This window comes from Mytilus californianus, unplaced genomic scaffold, assembly GCF_021869535.1.
Source record: "Mytilus californianus isolate M0D057914Y unplaced genomic scaffold, xbMytCali1.0.p SCAF_2, whole genome shotgun sequence".
Lineage (NCBI taxonomy): Eukaryota > Metazoa > Mollusca > Bivalvia > Mytilida > Mytilidae > Mytilus > Mytilus californianus.
Window position 1 is genome coordinate 84,647,250 of NW_026262668.1, and position 25,955 is coordinate 84,673,204.

Below are 25,955 nucleotides of genomic sequence, written 5' to 3' on the forward strand. Positions count from 1 at the left end.
CCAAATACAGTTGAACTATCGCTTATAGTATCTGAGAAAAAGACCAAACTATGAAACTTAACATTGACCAATGAACATTGGAAACAAGGTCAAGGTCAGATGATACCTGCTAGATAAACATGTAATACCTTACAATCATTCCATACACCAGCTATACTTGACCTAATACTTTCAGTATCTGAAAAATGGACCTAATCACATTATTTTAACCTAGATCACTGATCCATGAAATAGGTTGGGGTCTAGTGTACCCTGCCTGATGGACGTGAAGACCTTGCAAGGATCCCATATACCAAATATAATTATCCTTATACTCAGTGAGAAATTCATATGACAAAAAATATGGTTTTTAAAAGCAGTCATTGAACCGTGAAAATTAAGTCAAGGACAATGGACATATAACAGACATAAGTTTTCTAAGGTGTCTTTACAAGTTATGACACTTCCATGTCTTCTACCTTTTGAAATATGAAGCCACATACAAATAGTTTTTGCAGCTGCTGCCAGATTAACATCATTTGTCAAAAATAGTTTACCCAACCAAGTCAAGGACATTGTCAGATGTTGTTTTGTGTCATATCTTACTGTTTTTGTTATTTGGAGAATTTGCACGTTAATGCATACATGTACTTAGTAACCTTATTTGAATGGAAATTTGAAGAAAAAAAAAACACCAAAAATATAATCATATGTATTCATGACAAATCAAGCAATTCTTGATAAAATTTTGGATATATGTTGTCATTGGTAAACTATTACTGACATATCACAATGGGTGTATGAGAATAGATGTAACAAAGAATTGTCCAATTTTGAAAGTATAGACGGACAGAATTGAAAGCAAATATCTACAACTACATTCATGAAGAGACAAAATTTAACATTTATAACAATGACAGATACCAGATGATAATAACAGATTGTATTGATAATAAGGCTTAAACAATCATCAATTACTTCATCCATGGAACCCAAGCTCCATTATTATTCCTAGGGTTCCCTGCAGGGTCTTGGCGTTTGTTAAGTGGAGGCACCATAGTAGAGTTATAATGAGAGAGGACATTCATCATATTTAGTACAATGTCAGGATGCTGGTCTGCAATATTATGAAATTCACAAGGATCAGACGGAATGTGATATAAACATGGTTTCATTTCTGGATCACAGTTTGTGCTGGCATTTGCTGGTACAGGACCACAGTCAATCTTTAATGGAGAAAACATGGAAAATTCCTTTGAATTTCGGTTTGACACTGAAAAATATTTTATAACTTCATCAATATTATATGAGTCCATTTTATCATAATGATATGTTTCACTATCTGTATCCACCTGCCATGGTGGATACCAGCCACCCCAAGTCTTACTAATTTTTCCATATAAAAGTTTATAATCTCCCTGTCTTAGTGCCCCTTTAGGTTCATAAGGGTCAATATTATGTAACATTCCTGTTCTTATACTCTTTCCATTGTTCGATAACATATCCCAAAGGTCATATCCATCCAGATCTTTCATTTGTTTAGGGTTACCACCAGCAGCTCTATATAATGTTGGTAACCAATCACAAACATGAATCATCTGTTCTGCAATATATCCTTGCTTCTGTAAGATTGGTGAATGCAGAAAACCTGTTCCTCTAACTCCACCTTCCCACAATGTGGCCTTCACTCCCCTGAAATAAAAAAAAAATACTGAACTTAATGAATTAGATCCAGGTTGGTCTGTGGTTCACTATAAACTCTGTTCCAAACATTTTTAGATGTATCAAGTTTTACGAACTCTATAGCTAATGTGGGGGTACCTAAATTGCACCTATTTTGACAGTTTTTTCACCTACGTTTATTTATGATCCACACAAAAGTTTCCATTCTGTGTTAATTTTGTAGATGTTTCCTTATTTACTATATAGATACACCAATTTAATTTTTAATCCATATTGAATCATAGAAAAAAAGGTTTAAACCGACCTCCAAATAATCAATGATTCTGTAATGAGGAGTACACAAATTGCATCCATGCTTAAATCAACATCCCTAAAAATTGAATAACAGATGTTTAGTTTTATTTCTTCAAATATTTAGAACAATTTGACATTAGTCCATGCTTACTATTCATTTTTTAAGAAAAGGATACTTGTAACATATTTTATTTGCTCATTTTTAAAAGATGACCTTTTGTGGAAGTCGCATGGCGACGTTTCCGTAGATTTTACTTTTTCCAGTAAATACTTCATCTATTGATATATACTGTGAACGTTTTGTGTATATTTAAATATATTTACCTATGTCGAAAGACATGTATTATGTCAAATCATAAAAGTACAAATTGTTAAGTCTCAAAGAAAACTTGTAAGATTTCTGTTGCTATTTTTGCTCAATAGGTGTAATTTGGTTACCTGGTGCAATTTGGGTACTGTGATGTTAGATGTAGACATCACATATTCATATGTTGCCAAACTAAATTGAACATGCAGAAGAATGATTATATAATTTCAGTAAAAATTCATTTCTAGTAGTTTGGTGAAGTTGTAAATATAGATATAAGAATGCCCTTATGTGACTCTTACTTTAAATAATCTTACATTAAATTCAATTGTGACACAGAACATACAGAAACAAAATAAAGGATACCTAAGTAGACAACATACAGTGGTTCAAATTTGATTCATCATTTGGAGCAGATAACAGAAAAGCAGATCTGTCATCATACAGCATAATTAGCAAACACAAACTTCAAAACTGTAAATGCATAAACCAATTATTAAAGGCAAAACTTATTAAATTGAAAGCGATTGGTTGAACCTTATTTTACATTGTGTCCATTTGTATGACAGCCATATTTAAATTCCAATTATCTATGAAAGATCTCAGATCGTATGGGGCTGTGTATAAATACTCCCAATACAGCCCTCAAGCTTAGTCATTAGGGTATAACTATGGATTTAAAACTTAAAACATGCTTTGTGCTAAAAAAATTAGGCAAGTCGAAATTACCCCTGTATGAAAGTTAATCTATAATTCACACTCTTCTTTATTTTTTTAAGATATTTATTAAAGTATCAAACATACAGAAAATTTACTTTTCCAGGAATCTTCCCTCAGTTATTACTGATCTTAACCAAAAGGGATTTATCCTTTCAGAATACATGTACCAACCAGTCAAATCACTTCTTTAAGTGAATTCATTTCTTCAAACTGATCAACTGATTTATATTTTTTAGACCATTGCAGAAGAAAGGTTGTTGTTTCTTTGAAAAAAAGTTGGCTTTTATATATAAAAAAAAACACCTCTACCATAATACATAATCTTTCATAATAGTGTACCTAATAAAAAAGCATCTGGTTTTCTCAGGGATTGAACATCAGGCCTTTAGTTTTTTCGATTAAATTGTTTTACATTTGTCATGTCAACCCTTTTTTAGCTTGCAATGAGGTATGGGTTTTGCTCATTGTTAAATGCCATATTGTGACCTATATTTCCTAACTTCTATGTCATTAGATCTCTGGTTGAGAATTGTCTCATTGGCAATCATACCACATCTCATTTTGTAAACAAATGCTAATCACACAGATGGGCTATCATTGAGACATTCTATAAATGATATCACAAATGACATCGAGAGACTTCTTTATTTTGTGTTTTTAAAATGGATTATCAATTCGGTCAAATGAAAATAAGTTAATCTGACCAACCTGAGTGGAAAATTATTTGCTGCATTTCCATCAAATCCATTGGCTGGTCCTCCATTGTCTGTTGTAAATAGGATTACAGAATTGTCATAGAGACCTTGTATCTTCAGAGCATCAACAACAGTCCCTACAGCATCATCCAAGGCAGATACCATTCCTATATGTTGTATAAGTCGTTATAAAATTAAGAAATACTAATCAAGAGCTTGCTCTAAAAAAGAAATAAAAACAACTACTTATTTGTGACTCATACATTTGATGATTTCCTCTTTTATCATATCTCCTCCTTTGTTAATTTTTTTATAATTAACTATAGAACTTTTTAACACTAAGAAGCCTTGAATACATATCATACCTGCATATGTCCTCCGTTTTATGTTCTTGATATTAGGAAACCTTTTGATATATTTCTTTGGAGCTTGTAGTGGGTTTCCATCTGGAAGGTTACCACTGTGCACTGCTTGGTAAGGTAAATACAAGAACAGAGGCTAGAAAAAACATTCAGTTCTGTTATTTTTAGATTTTTATACTTGATGTTAGGTATGTGTAGTTTATAAAACTTCATTGGATTGATAGTCGTAGCAAAATTTGGGGTTTTAATGCTCTTCAACTTCGTATTTAAATTCTTTCAACTGTTTTGGTTCGAGCACCACTGATTGGTCTTACGTAAACGAAATGTGCATCTGGCATATCAAATTATTAGCTTAGTATCTTTGAAGAGATTTTACACTTAAAAATATTTCAAGAAATACCTACATTTCAAAAAGATTTGTTTAACTGATATGCAGCTGCATTTGAATCAAATATAAATACTAATGATATCTGAACAAAATGCATTATGGACAAATTTTGTCTGCACTTACATAATTAGCCTTTAGTTTCTTTCAATTAAAAAATACAATGTACAGTGACTACATTCATGAAATTTCATATAAAATATCATGTATGATGCTTTTAATGTGATACACGAGTCTCCCAAGAGCCTGATTCGTTCACCTGGTAAAAATATGCCATTTAGATATTTATTTTTTCCTTCATTGCATTCAGTTATGCTAGATCTTATATAGTGTCATTTTTTATAGGCCTTGTAAAGATGATAATTTTTACTGTTTACAGTTTATACCTATCAATTGAAGTTTTTGAGATAAAAAAAAACATCACTTAATGGTAATATCTCTTATAAGAAGTGTGACACATCAGCAATGTTGACTTACTTGTAGATCTTATTGTGCTGAATTGTTTAGCTTTTTTTAAGTTTCTCACTATCTATTTAAATGGTTTGTTCAAAAACTGCAAAATTGGAAAAAAAATCATCTTTCAAGTGCTATAAATTCTGATAGGAGTCATATCCATTTTGGCCATGTTGACTTATTTGTAGAACTTATTGTGCTTGACATCTTTGCTATTTACAACTTCTTTTTATCTGAAATGATTTCTGCAAAAAATGAAAATAAATGGAAAATGTGTCCCTATGGACACAGATGATGCCCCTGTTTGCATACAACATTATAAAGTGCATAACTCAAAAACAATAAAAGTGACGCTACCCAAACTTGTACTAGATCTGAGTTTTGTGGTAATTAGTATTGTGTATTGGTTTCATAATGTTTGGTTGGGGCAAACTTAAGTTACAGAACGGAAACTAAAAATTTTGCAATATTTCAATATATAAAGGGGCATAACTCGATAATGGTTAAAATGACGCCACCAGAATTCAACTTGATCTGTGTTTTGTGGTAATGAGCATTGTGTATAAGTTTCATAACATTTGGTTGAGGCAACTTAAGTTAGAAAATGGAAACTAAAAATTTTGCATTTTTTTTTCCATTTATAAAGGGCATAACTCGCGAATGGTTAAAGTGACCCCACCAAAATTCAAACTTGATCTGTGTTTTGTCGTAATAAGCATTGTGTATAAGTTTCATTATATTTGGTAGAGGCAAACTTAAGTTAGAGAACGGAAACTAAACGTTTTGTAATTTTTTCATTTATTGGGGGGCATAACTCTAGAATGGTTAGAGTGACGCTACCAAAATTCAAACTTGATCTGTATTTAGTGGTAATAAGCATTGTGTATAAGTTTCATAACATTTGGTTGAGGCAAACTTTAGTTAGAGAACGGAAACTAAAAATTTTGGAATTTTTCCATTAATGAAGGGGCATAACTCTAGAACAGTTAAAGTGACGCCACCAAAATTCAAAGTTGATCTGTATTTTGTGGTAATAAGCATTGTGTATAAGTTTCATAACATTTGGTTTAGGCAAACTCAAGTTAGAGAACGGAAACCAATTTTGGGACGTATGGATGTACGTACGTACGTACAGACAGACAAGGATAAAACTTAATGCCCCCTCCGCTACGGCGGGGGCATAAAAATGGATAAAACCATCTTTCAAGGGCAATAACTCCTATAAGCCGTCAACTGACAATTCGGTTAAGTTAATTCTTTGTTGATTTATTTTGCTGAACACTTTTTTTTCACAAGAAATATTTGACTAAATATTCCTTGTACAATGAGTGTTGTCAAATTTCAAACAATCATATGGATGGACGGATAGACAGAAGGAAAGACAGAAGGATGCAGTAGAGCAGTTACTAGACCTGCTTCCAACCTTGAAAGACACAGGTAAAAACTGAAAATGACATTTAAGGGGAATAACTCCAAAATAAGAAGTTCGATTTTTCTGAAAATTTCACAGGAGATAGACCTGCTGATCAATTCACAACAGTAAAGTTTGGTGTAACTGCTTTGGTTTTTGATACATAAGCCAAAAACTTCCAAACTTACTAAACACTGACATTTTAGAGACAACAACTCCAAGTTGGATTGTACTATTTTTCTGAAAATTTCACTGGTGATATAGACCATCACCTACTCTAAGTTCTATTTTTAGCAACAACTGCCATATTTGTTGATGGATCAAATCTCTGAATAAAATTTTTAAACTAGAAACCCTGAGGAACATTTAGGTGAAGTTTGGTTAGTTTCATTGCAGAATATTTTCTAAAAAGTTAATGATGATGGCCGGACAGACAACAGAAGATGAACAACAGATGCCAAGTGATGGCAAAAGCTCACTTGGCCTTTTAAGCCAGGTGAACTAAAAAGGGTACCAGTTGTAGAGTAAACCAGGGAAACATGGCACATATGACATGATTGGGAAAATCAGATATATTGCTTTCTATATCATGCTGTGATAAATAATTTTTCTGGTGTATCAACAAACTCATATTCAATTGATCTTCAAATACCTGTGATGGATTGTGATTGTTGATTATGTTAACAGCTTCTTTAGTAAATATTTCTGTTGAGTATTGTCCTATTGAGGTATAATCTACTGTATTGTTTCTCCAGAAATCATATCCAAAATATTCCTACAAATTAAAGCAGAGTAAAACTTAACATTAGTTAAATCAGAACTGCATACAACAAATGCATGAAGTCATAAGGTTCAATAAGTACACAAGGTTCCTGTATTTTTTTTTTTTTATTATTTTGTAGCCTGTAAACAAATGAGAAAACTTTCGAACTTATCCAACTTCATAATTTCATACATTGCATTGGAGTCATACAGTGTGTGAATTTGACGTCTATTTTTGTCATCATTAATGGATTTGATAAAATTAAAGCCACCAAGGAGTAAAAATCTTAAATTTCTGAGTGATTATACATACAAAACCACTAACAGAAACAAAAAGATAAATTTTTTTGGAGCTCATAAAAGTTTTTATTTGTATGTTTTAATGAAAATATGGTGTAAAATATCTGTTGGAGGCCTAGGAGAGCAGATGTATAATATTAAACTTTTAGATCTTTCCTGCCTTGTGGAAAATAGGAATAAAGGGGCAGCATATCATATGGATAGGAGCAAGAACACATTAAATAAGTGAAAATAAGTTAACAGATTAAAAAATTTTACTAACAAAAATTAAACACCCCAAAACAAAAGAGGAATAGAAAAGAAGTCCCAAGCCCCTGTGACCAAAACAAATAGAAATGTTACCCCATTGGTCAATATCCAGTGTTTAAAATGTTGTCATAACAGTGTGATCTATCCTTTTGAAAAAAAATTCCATAATTCATTAGATTCTGGAACCATGAATTAAGATAACATGACATTATGAGCAAACAATGTTCTAAATATAAGAGCTACACATCTGAAAACATGCAATGAGATGAACAGAAGTGTACTACTATTTGTTCCATGTCATTCTATGGAGGTTTATACAATATACTTACAGGCGTTGCTTCTGAGCTGTGATCATAGTAATCACCACATCCGAGGTAATATCCATAATGAGATTCAAATCCTCTATACAAGGGAGTATATTCCTTACGGAAAAATCCTAGATGCCACTTTAAAAGTAAAATATTTAGCATTAATACACAAATGGAGCTTAAGAGGTAGGTTTTTTAAGTAACACATGATAGTGTTTGTTTTGATGCATAAGTAATATATACCAGGTATATGTATATTCTTCAATGTGTTTTTCGGTTGCTCTGTTATGAACATTTTCTAGTCAAAATCAATATTACTTGCTCAAATAATTTTCAAATTACCTATTTGAATCAGATTCACCCTTATCTGTGCAATAAAGATCAAATTTACTTGTATAGGTAAAAAAGGTTTATATTGATCTTTTGGATTTACTGCTTTAATACTTTTAATACTTGACAGCATCATGAACCAGGTGAAGCTTCCATTCTTACTTATATAGGTAACATTTCTACAAATAAGATTTACTTTTCAAAAGAGAAGGTTACTCAAATAGAAATTATTGTCCAAAGATTTCTTAAATACTTAAAAAGTAAGAAAATTAACCAAGAGTAAAGGGAGATAACTCATGTTATTTCTTATTTCAACAAGAAAGATTGAATCTGATTTGGTATTGCACATGTAAATCCCCTGACTGACATTACAATTACTGAAAATAGCAATCTAAAGAGTCTATACCAATCACCTGGTACCTGAAAATATAAGGTTCATTGTGTGATGGCTGAAAAAGATTGAAACAATTGAAATTTTTATGAAATTTCCATGTCTGTTATAAAATATAAGTTGCATCTTTGGATACATGTATAAATACTGCTACATACACAAGTTCAACAAGTTCTAAATGCATACTTTAACTTCTTTAAAATATGAAAAAACTGCCCAATTACAAATTGACCAAAAGAACAAAAAACATGGAACTCTTACAACACCACAATTAAACATAACATAAACTGTTGACACAGAGATATGTCTGGCCTATCAGCATAAAATTCAGAAAAAGACAAACTGATGGCAGTGACATTGCTTATTAATTCAGTCACTAGACCATGATCTAGTGGGCAGGGCCTGAAAATGGTTGACACACTGAGGTGTACAGACAGTAATGTAACTTTATAGAAAATATCGTTGTTTATTGTAAGTAGTTCCTTTCTATATAACTTAAGCAGAAAAACTTAACATTGACAATTGCTAATTAGTTCGAAGTCAATGGACCATGACAAAGTGGGCAGGGTCTCGATATAGTCGTCAAACTGATATGAACTGATAGTAATGCAACTGCATACAAAACATCATTGATCTATCACAAGTAGATCCTATCAAACCAAATAAAGCAGAATACTTAACATTGAAAATTGCTAATTAATTCAAAGTCAATGGACCATGTCCTAGGGGACAGGGCCTCGAAATAGTCATCAAACTGATATGTACTGATAGTAATGCGACTTCCTACAAAATTTCATTGATCTATCACAAGCAGATCCTATCAAACTAACATAAGCAGAAAACTTAACATTGAACATTGCTAAATAATTCAAAGTCACTGGACCATGTCCTAGGGGGCAGGCCCTCAAATAGACGTCAAACTGATATGTACTGATAGTAATGCAACTTTCTATTAAATATCAATGATCTATCACAAGTGGCTCCTATCAAACTAACTTAAGCAGAAAACTTAACAATTGTTGACGCCTGAGCCTGAGCCAGAGCCATCATCGTCATGGCCAGAAAAGCAATCCCTATGTCCCGCTTTCTGCGACTTTCATCGCATAAAATGTTATTCAGCAACATGTCAGCAAAGCATGTTGCTCTTGGAGGAATGTTGGTACAAAATTGCAAATTTTACATGTTTTTTGGAGAAAAATTTTGATTTTTCTGAACAAAATATATTCATTTTGTTTTAAAACACTGAGAGCTTAACTTGTAACAGAATTTTGGTTTTGGTGAAGAATGCCCTACTTGAACATTTTTTATTATAAATAATCAAATTTTGCCAAATTCTGTCAAAAACTGCTGTTTTGGGCTACCATGTCTTCATTCATTTCTACTTTGCTAAACTCGTTATAAAATATTCCATAATATGGTGAGAAACCCAAACAACACACAGGAAGCTGTGACACTGTTAATCTCATTTAAGATTGAAATACTTATTTAAATGATCCTGGTGTGAAATAAATACTGGGGTAGTTGGTTCTACCTCTTTCTAGGGAGAACATTGCATAATTATTGTGGTACATATATAAACCATTAAATTTGTTTGTTTTAAAAAAACTAAATGTCTGCATATTTTGTGGGTTTTTTTTCTGTCTTTAAGGTATACCTAACATCTCTTTTTATTCATATAACACAATCATATTAAGCATTATGTACTGTGAATTCCTTAATTTTAGTGGATACCAATTTTCTTGGATTGAGGAGAAAAAGTGCTTTCGTGGATATTTGATTTCATGGTTTTATCAGAGTCTACATACAAGCCTATAGATAATTTGTATGTTGTTGAACATTTAAATTCGTGGTAAACATTAATCCATGAAATCCACGAAAACTGGTATCCCACAAAAATAATGAATCCACAGTATGTAAAACATATAAAGCTTCCAGTAACTTAAATAAGACTTTAAAGAATTGTTCTCATTCTCTTTGCTTTCAAACATATATATATATATTTAAAAATGAATATTAATTATTTGGCTGCTAAAAGTTCTTTGATTATAAAAGCTGAGAGAAATGTTGTAATACATAAAGATACTAGACACATTATAGTAGCATTAATAAAGTATAAAGATAACTTTAAGCAAGCTTCAAGCTTAATAAAAGAATTTGCTTAAATGGTATTAAGTTTATTTATTCTGAAGCTTTTTATTTTATCTGTACACTAGCAACAAATGGTTATTATTTTCTGAACTGAAAGTAAACTGAGTCATATGCAGTTTTTCCATTTTGTACAAATAAAAACACAGGGTTTTCTCCTTCATATATGAATAATATTACAAAGGCTTATTTTAATTTTATGTGTATGTTCTAATTTCTATACATTGTGAAATTCAGCCTGATGCAGATTTGAAAAAGATCACATACTCCTTACATTGATATATTATATTTAACTTCAATATTATATCTTTTATGCTAACAAATTTCACATTAAGTGCCATCACCTGTCTACTTGAAAGCTATAGAGAAAAAGTACAATACAACAAGAAATGATTGTAACAGGATGCTGTTACGAAGTCTCCCAAACGAAGCTCCCATAATTTGTAATTCCCATGGTCGCCTGACATTGGGCAAAGTCTAGTGAAAATTGGTTTGGTCCAGTAAAGTTATATGCATTAGTGATCCCTGGGGACTAACCTTGTATATCATTCAAATCATATTGGCATGACAAACCAGAATATATATGGTTTAGGGGTGGGGATCTCGACCATTTACAAGATATTACAACTTTCTCAAATGGCAGGGGGTCGGGATGATCCCTGGGGACTAACCCTGTATATCATTCAAACCATCTTAGCATGACAAACCAGAATATATATGGTTTAGGGGTGGGGATCTTGACCACTTACAAGATATTAGAACTTTCTTAAATGGCATAGGGTGGGGATGACCCCTGGGGACTAACCCTGTATTTCATTTGATTTGCTTTATCATGACAAACAAGAATATATATGGTTTAGGGGTGGGGATCTCGACCATTTACAAGATATTACAACTTTCTCAAATGGCAGGGGGTTGGTATGACCCCTGGGGACTAACCCTGTATATCATTCAAACCATCTTAGCATGACAAACCAGAATATATATGGTTTAGGGGTGGGGATCTTGACCACTTACAAGATATTAGAACTTTCTTAAATGGCATGGGGTGGGGGTGACCCCTGGGGACTAACCCTGTATTTCATTTTATGTGCTTTATCATGACAAACCAGAATTTATATGGTTTAGGGGTGGGGATCTCAACCATTTACAAGATATTACAACTTTCTCAAATGGCAGGGGGTCGGGATGACCCCTGGGGACTAACTCTGTATATCATTCAAACCATCTTAGCATGACAAACCAGAATATATATGGTTTAGGGGTGGGGATCTCGACCATTTACAAGATATTACAACTTTCTCAAATGGCAGGGGGTCGGGATGACCCCTGGGGACTAACCCTGTATATCATTCAAACCATCTTAGCATGACAAACCAGAATATATATGGTTTAGGGGTGGGGATCTTGACCACTTACAAGATATTAGAACTTTCTTAAATGGCATAGGGTGGGGATGACCCCTGGGGACTAACCCTGTATTTCATTTGATTTGCTTTATCATGACAAACCAGAATATATATGGTTTAGGGGTGGGGATCTCGACCATTTACAAGATATTACAACTTTCTCAAATGGCAGGGGGTTGGTATGACCCCTGGGGACTAACCCTGTATATCATTCAAACCATCTTAGCATGACAAACCAGAATATATATGGTTTAGGGGTGGGGATCTTGACCACTTACAAGATATAAGAACTTTTTTAAATGGCATGGGGTGGGGGTGACCCCTGGGGACTAACCCTGTATTTCATTTCATGTGCTTTATCATGACAAACCAAAATATATATGGTTTAGGGGTGGGGATCTCGACCATTTACAAGATATTACAACTTTCTCAAATGGCAGGGGGTCGGGATGACCCCTGGGGACTAACCCTGTATATCATTCAAACCACCTTAGCATGACAAACCAGAATATATATGGTTTAGGGGTGGGGATCTCGACCATTTACAAGATATTAGAACTTTCTCAAATGGCAGGGGGTGGGGTTGACCCCTGGGGACTAACCCTGTATTTCATTTAATGGGTTTTATCATTTAGAACATTTTCAATTAAAAAGATTGTGTCTATTACAAACGGTTTTCAATTTATAATCATTTGAAAATTTAAAAAAATAAAATCCCATAGGGTTCTATAGTAAAACCCTCTTTTCTTTTTGCCCCTCAAAGTACCCCTTTATAAACCTCATTGCACAAACAAAACCCTGATTGAACCACTAGACATGTTAGTCTAACATATTGTGAAACCCTAAGTTAATCTGACAAGCGGTTTTGGAGAACGGGTGCGGACAAGTTCAAATTTAAAAGCGGCGGAAGAGGAAGAGGAAGAGGAAGAAGAATAATAATAATAATAAGAACTGAGCAAAAACAATAAGTCTTCCCAAACTTCGTTTGGGAGACTTAATAAAAGAACTACCTTGCCCACCATATGGGTCCTATAACCAAGTTGTTTTAACCATTGAGGCATAATGGTAAAATTAAGAGGGAGACCATAAGGCTGTGAACCTATAATAACACCAGACTGAAGTCCTACAGAAATAAAATTATACAAGGGATAAGAGGTTAGAAGTATCAATATATATAATTTGTTTAAAAAGCAAGTCTAAGTCTAAGTTCTAACAAAATAAACATTCTGTTAGTTACATAACTGCTACCATCCCAACAACTTTACTCATCTGTGATGTTAATATTTATACAATCTCAATTTAATTGTAACTTCATAATTCAATACAAGTAAATTCTCAAATGTTTCTAAACACAGATTAATATGTTTCCCATGTCAAGAATATATTAATACTTTCACGATTGTTGCAAAGGTAGCAATTATTTGACGATACCATTGATCTGAGAGGTTGAAAGTTCATGCTTTAAATGGCTACCTTTCCAACCATATGTGTCCTATATCCTAGTTTCTGTAACCACTCCGGCATGATAGAAACATTTAATGGCAAACCATAAGGTTCTGACCCCATAATAACACTATGTTGTAATCCTAAACACAAATAGAAAAGTTACCATCTTTTGTTATTCATAAACATTTATCTCCTCCAAATACACTTCTAAGTGAAAGTTTGATGAAAGATATGTTTTCATATAAAAATGAGATCAATTAAAAAAAAGGTGGTTTAAGGTACAAAATTTCTGATTGCAATAAAATAAGAAAATTCAAATACTATGCATGGCTTTATCAACAAGTCAATAACGAAATTTCTCTAATTCTAACCCAATTTTTCCTTTTCCTGACCTGTTGATTATTTTTATTTAATCAACATGTGGTACGTTTGATCTCATATTCATTGGTCAATATTTGATTATGACGTCAAATTTTATTGCTTTCCTCTGAATTTCCTATTGTGACGATATGAAAAAAGGCGACCATGCCTGATGACGTCACATAGAAAGAACACATCTTTTTGCAGATCATTTGAAAAAAAGGAATAAGTTTGCCTGCATATTGTATAAAAATCATTAGAGAAACAAATTCCACCACCAAATTTAGTGTAATACAATATGTATCCACTCTCGACAGTTAAATTTTAAATATTTAGAACGCTCAGCAAGCCTCGCATTTTAAATTTGAAAATTGTCTCAAGTGGATAAATATAGTATTACACTCGATGCAGTGGTAGAGACTATATATATATATATATCCACCTGCTCAATTTTTACTATTTTATCAGTAACCTTATATTAAAAATTACATTATTGGAACCAGAAACTACTAGCTTAGTTTTCATCTCCTGTACATTACTGTAAGATAAAAATCAACAATGGATTAAGTACCCATTTTTGCAATTATTTTTATAATATTTCTTTCTCTTCTTTCTGTTATTTCACTGACTGGAATTATAAAGGTAGGACTGGGTACTTACATAACTAGTTTAACTTGCTAATGTGAATCAGAAACCTCAACAGAGGCTTTGTCTTTGGTTTTTTTCAAATTATAGAGACATCTGGAAACACAACATAACTTTTACTTTACATAAGTTTATGACCTATCTTTCATACATTATAACATTTTTGCAACATCTAACATTTAAAACATTTATTTATTGAAATGTTTTTTCTGGTAATGGGAGATAATCCAAATTAGATATTTTTCCAGCCCATTAATACAAATGCAGTATATATCTTACTATAGGTTAAGTTTAATGTATGTATATAATATGGACTTCTGTATAAAGAATTATGTGTTAATGACAATTTATTGAGGTTGAATTTATCAACAACTGTTCTTAACTTTGAGATTGACATATGATTTGGACAGTTGTCTTACTCTGTCAGTGTTGACCTAATATCATAATATTTGAAAGTATTCTTTTATTTGTCATTGTTGTCGGGTTTCTGTGTTTCTGTATTATTAACCATATCTTTCTTAGTGCCTATTTAAATGTTTAAGATGTTTGTTAATTGTAGTGATCAAGTTAAGGCTTCAAATGATTCAACTATAACTGTATGCATGATCGTTCTGCCATATGAAACAAAGCAAGACTTTGATTATTCAGTGTATCTCTACAGATGTACCTGTATGGATGGGTGTCTGTCTGACATTAAAGCCCCACTGGTTAGAGTACTGAACCTGTATGAATGGGGTGTCTGCCTGACATTAAAGCCCCTCTAGTTGGACTACTGTACCTGTATGGATGGAGTGTCTGCCTGACATTAAAGCCCCTCTAGTTGGAGTACTGTACCTGTATGAATGGGGTGTCTGCCTGACATTAAAGCCCCTCTAGTTGGAGTACTGTACCTGTATGAATGGGGTGTCTGCCTGACATTAAAGCCCCTCTAGTTGGAGTACTGTACCTGTATGAATGGGATGTCTGCCTGACATTAAAGCCCCTCTGGTTGGAGTACTGTACCTGTATGAATTGGGTGTCTGCCTGACATTAAAGCCCCACTGGTTGGAGTACTGTACCTGTATGGATGGAGTGTCTGACTGACATTAAAGCCCCCCTGGTTGGAGTACTGTACCTGTATGAATGGGGTGTCTGCCTGACATTAAAGCCCCTCTGGTTGGAGTACTGTACCTGTATGGATGGGGTGTCTGCCTGACATTAAAACCCCTCTGGTTGGAGCACTGTACCTGAACGGATGGAGTGTCTGCCTGACAGTAAAGCCCCTCTGGTTAGAGTACTGTACCTGTATGGATAGAGTGTCTGCCTGACATTAAAGCCCCTCTAGTTGGAGTACTGTACCTGTATGGATGAAGTGTCTGCCCGATATTAAAGCCCCTCTAATTGGAGTACTGTACCTGTATGGATGGGGTGTCTGCCCGACATTAAAGCCCCACTGGTTGGAGTACTGTACCTGTATAAATGGGGTGTCTGCCTGACATTAAAGCCCCTCTGGTTGGAGTACTGTACCTGTATGAATTGGGTGTCTGCCTGACATTAAAGCCCCACTGGTTGGAGTACTGTACCTGTATGGATGGAGTGTCTGACTGACATTAAAGCCCCCCTGGTTGGAGTACTGTACCTGTATGAATGGGGTGTCTGCCTGACATTAAAGCCCCTCTGGTTGGAGTACTGTACCTGTATGGATGGGGTGTCTGCCTGACATTAAAGCCCCTCTAGTTGGAGTACTGTACCTGTTTGAATGGGGTGTCTGCCTGACATTAAATCCCCTCTAGTTGGATAACTGTATCTGTATGGATGGAGTGTCTGCCTGACATTAAAGCCCCTCTAGTTGGAGTACTGTACCTGTATGAATGGGGTGTCTGCCTGACATTAAAGCCCCTCTAGTTGGAGTACTGTACCTGTATGAATGGGGTGTCTGCCTGACATTAAAGCCCCTCTAGTTGGAGTACTGTACCTGTATGAATGGGATGTCTGCCTGACATTAAAGCCCCTCTGGTTGGAGTACTGTACCTGTATGAATTGGGTGTCTGCCTGACATTAAAGCCCCACTGGTTGGAGTACTGTACCTGTATGGATGGAGTGTCTGACTGACATTAAAGCCCCCCTGGTTGGAGTACTGTACCTGTATGAATGGGGTGTCTGCCTGACATTAAAGCCCCTCTGGTTGGAGTACTGTACCTGTATGGATGGGGTGTCTGCCTGACATTAAAACCCCTCTGGTTGGAGCACTGTACCTGAACGGATGGAGTGTCTGCCTGACAGTAAAGCCCCTCTGGTTAGAGTACTGTACCTGTATGGATAGAGTGTCTGCCTGACATTAAAGCCCCTCTAGTTGGAGTACTGTACCTGTATGGATGAAGTGTCTGCCCGATATTAAAGCCCCTCTAATTGGAGTACTGTACCTGTATGGATGGGGTGTCTGCCCGACATTAAAGCCCCTCTAGTTGAGTACTGTACCTGTATGGATGGGGTGTCTGCCCGACATTAAAGCACCTCTAGTTGGAGTACTGTACATGTATGGATGAGGTGTCTGCCTGACATTAAATCCCCTCTAGTTGGATAACTGTACCTGTATGGATGGAGTGTCTGCCTGACATTAAAGCCCCTCTAGTTGGAGTACTGTACCTGTACGAATGGGGTGTCTGCCTGACATTAAAGCCCCTCTAGTTGGAGTACTGTACCTGTATGAATGGGGTGTCTGCCTGACATTAAAGCCCCTCTAGTTGGAGTACTGTACCTGTATGAATGGGGTGTCTGCCTGACATTAAAGCCCCTCTAGTTGGAGTACTGTACCTGTATGAATGGGGTGTCTGCCTGACATTAAAGCCCCTCTAGTTGGAGTACTGTACCTGTATGAATGGGGTGTCTGCCTGACATTAAAGCCCCTCTGGTTGGAGTACTGTACCTGTATGAATGGGGTGTCTGCCTGACATTAAAGCCCCACTGGTTGGAGTACTGTACCTGCATAGATGGAGTGTCTGACTGACATTAAAGCGCCATGGTTTCGAGTACTGTACCTGTATGAATGGGGTGTCTGCCTGACATTAAAGCCTCTCTAGTTGGAGTACTGTACCTGTATGAATGGGGTGTCTGCCTGACATTAAAGCCCCTCTAGTTGGAGCACTGTACCTGAACGGATGGAGTGTCTGCCTGACAGTAAAGCCCCTCTGGTTAGAGTACTGTACCTGTATGGATAGAGTGTCTGACTGACATTAAAGCCCCCCTGGTTGGAGTACTCTACATGTATGAATGGGGTGTCTGCCTGACATTAAAGCCCCACTGGTTTGAGTACTGTACCTGTATGAATGGAGTGTCTGCCTGACATTAAAGCCCCTCTGGTTAGAGTACTGTACCTGTATGGATGGGGTGTCTGCCTGACATTAAAGCCCCACTGGTTGGAGTACTGTACCTGTATTGATGGGGTGTCTGCCTGACATTAAAGCCCCTCTAGTTGGACTACTGTACCTGTATGGATGGAGTGTCTGCCTGACATTAAAGCCCCTCTAGTTGGAGTACTGTACCTGTATGAATGGGGTGTCTGCCTGACATTAAAGCCCCTCTAGTTGGAGTACTGTACCTGTATGAATGGGGTGTCTGCCTGACATTAAAGCCCCTCTAGTTGGAGTACTGTACCTGTATGAATGGGATGTCTGCCTGACATTAAAGCCCCTCTGGTTGGAGTACTGTACCTGTATGAATTGGGTGTCTGCCTGACATTAAAGCCCCACTGGTTGGAGTACTGTACCTGTATGGATGGAGTGTCTGACTGACATTAAAGCCCCCCTGGTTGGAGTACTGTACCTGTATGAATGGGGTGTCTGCCTGACATTAAAGCCCCTCTGGTTGGAGTACTGTACCTGTATGGATGGGGTGTCTGCCTGACATTAAAACCCCTCTGGTTGGAGCACTGTACCTGAACGGATGGAGTGTCTGCCTGACAGTAAAGCCCCTCTGGTTAGAGTACTGTACCTGTATGGATAGAGTGTCTGCCTGACATTAAAGCCCCTCTAGTTGGAGTACTGTACCTGTATGGATGAAGTGTCTGCCCGATATTAAAGCCCCTCTAATTGGAGTACTGTACCTGTATGGATGGGGTGTCTGCCCGACATTAAAGCCCCACTGGTTGGAGTACTGTACCTGTATAAATGGGGTGTCTGCCTGACATTAAAGCCCCTCTGGTTGGAGTACTGTACCTGTATGAATTGGGTGTCTGCCTGACATTAAAGCCCCACTGGTTGGAGTACTGTACCTGTATGGATGGAGTGTCTGACTGACATTAAAGCCCCCCTGGTTGGAGTACTGTACCTGTATGAATGGGGTGTCTGCCTGACATTAAAGCCCCTCTGGTTGGAGTACTGTACCTGTATGGATGGGGTGTCTGCCTGACATTAAAGCCCCTCTAGTTGGAGTACTGTACCTGTTTGAATGGGGTGTCTGCCTGACATTAAATCCCCTCTAGTTGGATAACTGTATCTGTATGGATGGAGTGTCTGCCTGACATTAAAGCCCCTCTAGTTGGAGTACTGTACCTGTATGAATGGGGTGTCTGCCTGACATTAAAGCCCCTCTAGTTGGAGTACTGTACCTGTATGAATGGGGTGTCTGCCTGACATTAAAGCCCCTCTAGTTGGAGTACTGTACCTGTATGAATGGGATGTCTGCCTGACATTAAAGCCCCTCTGGTTGGAGTACTGTACCTGTATGAATTGGGTGTCTGCCTGACATTAAAGCCCCACTGGTTGGAGTACTGTACCTGTATGGATGGAGTGTCTGACTGACATTAAAGCCCCCCTGGTTGGAGTACTGTACCTGTATGAATGGGGTGTCTGCCTGACATTAAAGCCCCTCTGGTTGGAGTACTGTACCTGTATGGATGGGGTGTCTGCCTGACATTAAAACCCCTCTGGTTGGAGCACTGTACCTGAACGGATGGAGTGTCTGCCTGACAGTAAAGCCCCTCTGGTTAGAGTACTGTACCTGTATGGATAGAGTGTCTGCCTGACATTAAAGCCCCTCTAGTTGGAGTACTGTACCTGTATGGATGAAGTGTCTGCCCGATATTAAAGCCCCTCTAATTGGAGTACTGTACCTGTATGGATGGGGTGTCTGCCCGACATTAAAGCCCCTCTAGTTGAGTACTGTACCTGTATGGATGGGGTGTCTGCCCGACATTAAAGCACCTCTAGTTGGAGTACTGTACATGTATGGATGAGGTGTCTGCCTGACATTAAATCCCCTCTAGTTGGATAACTGTACCTGTATGGATGGAGTGTCTGCCTGACATTAAAGCCCCTCTAGTTGGAGTACTGTACCTGTACGAATGGGGTGTCTGCCTGACATTAAAGCCCCTCTAGTTGGAGTACTGTACCTGTATGAATGGGGTGTCTGCCTGACATTAAAGCCCCTCTAGTTGGAGTACTGTACCTGTATGAATGGGGTGTCTGCCTGACATTAAAGCCCCTCTAGTTGGAGTACTGTACCTGTATGAATGGGGTGTCTGCCTGACATTAAAGCCCCTCTAGTTGGAGTACTGTACCTGTATGAATGGGGTGTCTGCCTGACATTAAAGCCCCTCTGGTTGGAGTACTGTACCTGTATGAATGGGGTGTCTGCCTGACATTAAAGCCCCACTGGTTGGAGTACTGTACCTGCATAGATGGAGTGTCTGACTGACATTAAAGCGCCATGGTTTCGAGTACTGTACCTGTATGAATGGGGTGTCTGCCTGACATTAAAGCCTCTCTAGTTGGAGTACTGTACCTGTATGAATGGGGTGTCTGCCTGACATTAAAGCCCCTCTAGTTGGAGCACTGTACCTGAACGGATGGAGTGTCTGCCTGACAGTAAAGCCCCTCTGGTTAGAGTACTGTACCTGTATGGATAGAGTGTCTGACTGACATTAAAGCCCCCCTGGTTGGAGTACTCTACATGTATGAATGGGGTGTCTGCCTGACATTAAAGCCCCACTGGTTTGAGTACTGTACCTGTATATATGGAGTGTCTGCCTGACATTAAAGCCCCTCTGGTTAGAGTACTGTACCTGTATGGATGGGGTGTCTGCCTGACATTAAAGCCCCACTGGTTGGAGTACTGTACCTGTATTGATGGGGTGTCTGCCTGACATTAAAGCCCCTCTGGTTGGAGTACTGTACCTGTATGGATGGGGTGTCTGCCTGACATTAAAGCCCCTCTAGTTGGAGTACTGTACCTGTATGGATGGGGTGTCTGCCTGACATTAAAGCCCCTCTAGTTGGAGTACTGTACATGTATGAATGGGGTGTCTGCCTGACATTAAAGCCCCCTGGTGAGAGTACTGTACCTGTATGGATGGGGTGTCTGCCTGACATTAAAGCCCCCTGGTGAGAGTACCGTACCTGTGTGGATGGGGTGTCTGCCTGACATTAAAGCCCCCCTGGTGAGAGTACCGTACCTGTATGGATGGGGTGTCTGCCTGACATTAAAGCCCCTCTGGTTGGAGTACCGTACCTGTATGGATGGGGTGTCTGCCTGATATTAAAGCCCCTCTAGTTGGATACTGTACCTGTATGGATGGGGTGTCTGCCTGACATTAAAGCCCCTCTGGTTGGAGTACAGATAGGAGATACATAATAATTCTTTAACAGGACACCTTTATAAGCAAGTTCATCTAGGTGTGGAGTTGATATCTGATCTGAACCATGGAAACTGACATCATTCCATCCCTGTGAAGAAACAAAATAACATAATCTAAAGATGTAAGTTTTAAACAGAGGGCTGGTAGCGGTAAAATTTAGCAAGTTTTAAGTATGGTTTCTATTTTCTACGAATTCACATGTCTATATAAAATTGAGAATGGAAATGGGGAATGTGTCAAAGAGACAACAACCCGACCATAGAACAGACAACAGCAGAAGGTCACCAACAGGTCTTCAATGCAGCGAGAAATTCCCGCACCCGGAGGCGTCCTTCAGCTGGCCCCTAAACAAATATATATACTAGTTCAGTGATAATGAACGCCATACTAAACTCCAAATTGTACACAAGAAACTAAACCAATCTAATATCATTCTTACATACATTTGTTTGATGAATACACCAGTCTAAAACTATGCTAATATATGCATGACTCATACAACAGTCTAAACTATGCTAGCATATGTCTTATAGCTCTGACATTTATAATAAGGTAGTTACAGGCCTTTCTCAGTCTCTATAATCAGTTTGGACAAAATGTCTGGGGTTGCTATTTGTAAAATTGTAACCATAGGAACTGTCTTAATAAAAGAACAGAGTTCCAATGTCCCCAGCGTTGCACATATTTTCATCTTTCCAAGGTACAAGGGCAATAATAAAAAAAAACTTTTTTTTTTTTGTTCTTAAAATCTTTTTATAAATATCTTGGAGAAATGAATGCTTTAGAGCAAATGCAATGCTATTTCAGTTATAATTAATATTTCTAAGGAGCATAACTCTTTAAAATTATTTAATCATCACTTATTTTCGAAAGTGTCAAAGACATTTTTTAATATAAACTGTGACAATATAAAACCTATGATATAAGTTTCATAAAATTCTGTCAAGAATTGTACACATGAGAGCACTAAGGATGCAATTTTCCATATAATTAATGTTTCCAAGGGGCAAAACTCTTTAAATAAATGTGGATAGTGTCCACATGTGGACACAGATGATGCACCTGCTTGCATATCATATAGTTATAAAGGGACATAACTGAAGAACGGTAAAAGTGACGCTATCCAAATTTGAACTTGATCTGAGTTTTGTGGTAATAAGCATTGTGTGTAAGTCTCATAACATTTGGTTGAGGCTAACTTAAGTAGAGAACAGAAACTAAAAATTCAGCAATTTTCTATTTGTAAACACACATAACTCTAGAACGGTTGTGTATAAGTTTTATAACATTTGGTTGAGACAAACTAAAATAAGAGAACGGAAACGAAAAATTCAGCAATTTTTATGTTTATAAAGGGATATAACTCAAGAATGGTAAAAGTACTAGTGTCGCCACCAAATTTCGTACTTAATCTGTATTATGTAGTAATAAGAATTGTGTATAAGTTTCATAACATTTGGTTGAGGCAAACTAAAGTTAGAAAACGGAAACGAAAAATTTGTACTTGATCTTAGTTTTGTGGTAATGAATATTGTGTATAGGTTTCATAATGTTTGGTTGGGGCAAACTTCAGTTACAGAATGGAAACTAACAATTTTGCAATCTTTCGATTTATAAAGGAGCATAACTCAATAATGGTTAAAGTGACACTACCCAAATTCAACTTGATCTGCGTTTTATCAGTGGAAGTCAAAATTAAACATTGCATTGTATAAAGCATTGATTGTAGTTGATTCAACTATAATCATGGACAAAGGAAGATAACTCTGATTTCAATAAACTGTTAACACAGAGATATGTCTCGCCTATTTGTTATTTTGATAATGCAAATGTTGAAATTAAAATAGCAATACTTTAACATGTAAGTTATGCAAATATTCAAAGTCAATGAACCATGACTGAAGGTACAGGGCTAAACATTCTCAATGGAAATGAGATGTGCCAATACAACTGCAAACCAAATACCATTGACTTTTCATAAGTCGTTCCCTTTAAACAAACCTAAACACAAACATTAACTTGTAAACTATGTAAAAGTTTCAAAGTCAAAGAACCATAATTAGGGAGTGGGGTTATATAATCTCCATGGAAATGAAACTTGCAAATGCCAGTACATTTACATACCAAATATCATTGACTTAACATTAGTGGTTCATCTTGAACTGACCTAATCACAAACCAATACATGTTAACTAAGCAAAAGTTTCAAAGTCAATAGACCATGACTGAGGGGGCAGGGCCAAATAATCTCCATGGAAATGAGTTATGCCAATGCTTATACAACTGCATACCAAATATCATTGACCTACCACTAGTGGTTCCCCATAAACTGACCTAATCACAAACTAATACATGTAAACTAAGCAAAGTTTCAAAGTCAATATACCATGACTGAGGGGGCAGGGCCAAATAATCTCCATGGAAATGAGATATGCCAATGCTTATACAACTGCACACCAAATATTATTGACCTACCACTAGTGGTTCCCCATAAACTGACCTAATCACAAACTAATACATGTAAACTAAGCAAAGTTTCAAAGTCAATAGACCTTGACTGAGGGGGCAGGGCTAAATAATCTCCATGGTAATGAGATGTGCCAATGTTAATACAACTGCATACCAAATATCATTGACCTACCACTAGTGGTTCCCCATAAACTGACCTAATCACAAACTAATACATGTAAACTAAGCAAAGTTTCAAAGTCAATAGATCTTGACTGAGGGGGCGGGGCCAAATAATCTCCTTGGTAATGAGATGTGCCAATACTAATACAACTGCATACCAAATATCATTGACCTACCACTAGTGGTTCACCATGAACTAGACCTAATCACAAACTAATACATTGTTGACGCCGCCGCCGTCGCCGCTGCCGCCGCAGGAAACAGCATACCTATGTCTTGCTTTTTGACTCCGTCAAGGCGAGACAAAAATTACTTGATAGTTAGAAGAAAATAAAAATTTTGCAATTTTTCCATTTATAAAGGAGCATTACTCTAGAACTGTTAAAGTGACGCCACCAAAATTCAAACTTGATCTGTGTTTTGTGGTAATAAGCATTGTGTATAAGTTTCATAACATTTGGTTGAGGCAAACTTAAGTTAGAGAATGGAAACCAAAAATTTTGCAATTTTTCCATTTATAAAGGGGCATTACTCTAGAAGGGTTAAAGTGACGCCACCAAAATTCAAACTTGATCTGTGTTTTGTGGTAATAAGCATTGTGTATAAGTTTCATAACATTTGGTTGAGGCAAACTCAAGTTAGAGAACGGAAACCAATTTTGGGACGTACGTACAGGCGGACAAGGGTAAAACTTAATGCCCCCACGGCTACGGCGGGGGCATAAAAATAATTGATGAGCACTGATTTGCATGGGGACAACAAAATGACAAGGAGCACTACCTGTAAAATTGTAACTATAGGAACACTCTCGACAAAATGGGTATCACTAGGAGTGCTACCTGTAAAATTGTAACTATAGGAATACTCTTGACAAAATGGGTATCACTAGGAGTGCTATCTGTAAAATTGTAACTATAGGAACAGAATTGATATACAATTTATCATTTTCTACAATACAATGCAAGAAAAAATTATGGCAGTAAAAGAAGAAAAAATAATAATAATAATCAGAACAAAAACTAAAGGTCTTGCCATAGAAATGTGGAAAGACCTAATTACAACAGATTTGACTGATAGCATTCTGTTCCCTGTATATTTGCAAATGATAACATTACCAAATCATCTGCTACAATGACAACAATATTGGGTCTTGAAGCAGCTTCCACTAAAAACACGAGTAAAGTGATCAGGACAACATGAATCACCGGTTCAGTCATAATGTTGGAATTATCTAATGTTGTTTACAGTACATTATCTGAAAATAGATTGGAAATACTGTTTGATTGGTTTGTTTAATACCAGTATTGACTATAACACTACTCCTTCAAAGTGGGAAAAAAAGTCAAAGTTATAAGTAGATACTCAACATCTATATTTTCATGTGACTGTAACCAATCACAACTCCAACATGCACACATAAGGTCATTTGCATTAAAAGAATCACTATGTAATGGTTTGTAAAGTTTTTATTTAAGGTTATGGCAAATGAGTAATATATTGTATTGAATATAAATATGTTTAGAGCCTAATCTAGTGTGAAAAGGTTCAAAATAATTGACTTACTAAACAAAACATTTTTGATCAGGAATTTTATACTTTAAAGTCAGAATAGGTAAATTTCACAAGTAGTGAAATACTTCATCCAAACCACATATTATATTCTAAGTTCATAATAAAAAAATATGTACATGATATACAATGATATAAGTTAGCTTGACTTTATCTGCGAAAATCCGCTTTTTTAGAAAATGCAATATGGCTGTATATATATTATTGAAATATTGATACTTACTCTATGCGTATACAATGCTTCTAATGTTCTTAAAATAAAAAAGAACAATATCATACTTCATGTATGTACATTTAGTGAATAACATGATGTTTCTTTCAAATAAAAATCTATATATGTCACATGAACATATCTGTACAGACCATTATAATCACATGATTTACTATCAGCTTACAGATGCTACAAGATCACAATAATCAATAACTCTTTTATCACTTCAGACTACATACCTGACATATATATATGTCAGGATTTTTATTTTAATTATTTTTCTGTATAATTAACATA

At 36.4% G+C, this 25,955-nt stretch overlaps 1 protein-coding gene across 27 annotated transcripts in view; it reads right to left on the reverse strand.

Annotated features, from left to right (window-relative positions):
* Positions 1–678: 678 nt before the first annotated feature.
* LOC127730321 (arylsulfatase J-like) overlaps positions 679–25,955 on the reverse strand; it is a 30,304-nt gene continuing 5,027 nt past the window's right edge. The window contains exons 2-10 of one of the 27 annotated variants that reach the window (XM_052238659.1): positions 25,671–25,698; positions 24,994–25,133; positions 21,176–21,335; positions 13,657–13,769; positions 7,930–8,046; positions 6,942–7,064; positions 4,044–4,176; positions 3,692–3,845; positions 679–1,671 (exon numbers count right to left, since the gene is read on the reverse strand). In XM_052238659.1, coding sequence (XP_052094619.1) covers positions 954–1,671; positions 3,692–3,845; positions 4,044–4,176; positions 6,942–7,064; positions 7,930–8,046; positions 13,657–13,769; positions 21,176–21,335; positions 24,994–25,095 — 1,620 coding nt within the window. In that variant the 5' untranslated portion in view covers positions 25,096–25,133; positions 25,671–25,698 and the 3' untranslated portion in view covers positions 679–953. The other 26 variants (XM_052238658.1, XM_052238657.1, XM_052238673.1 and 23 more) reach the window with 26 other exon arrangements.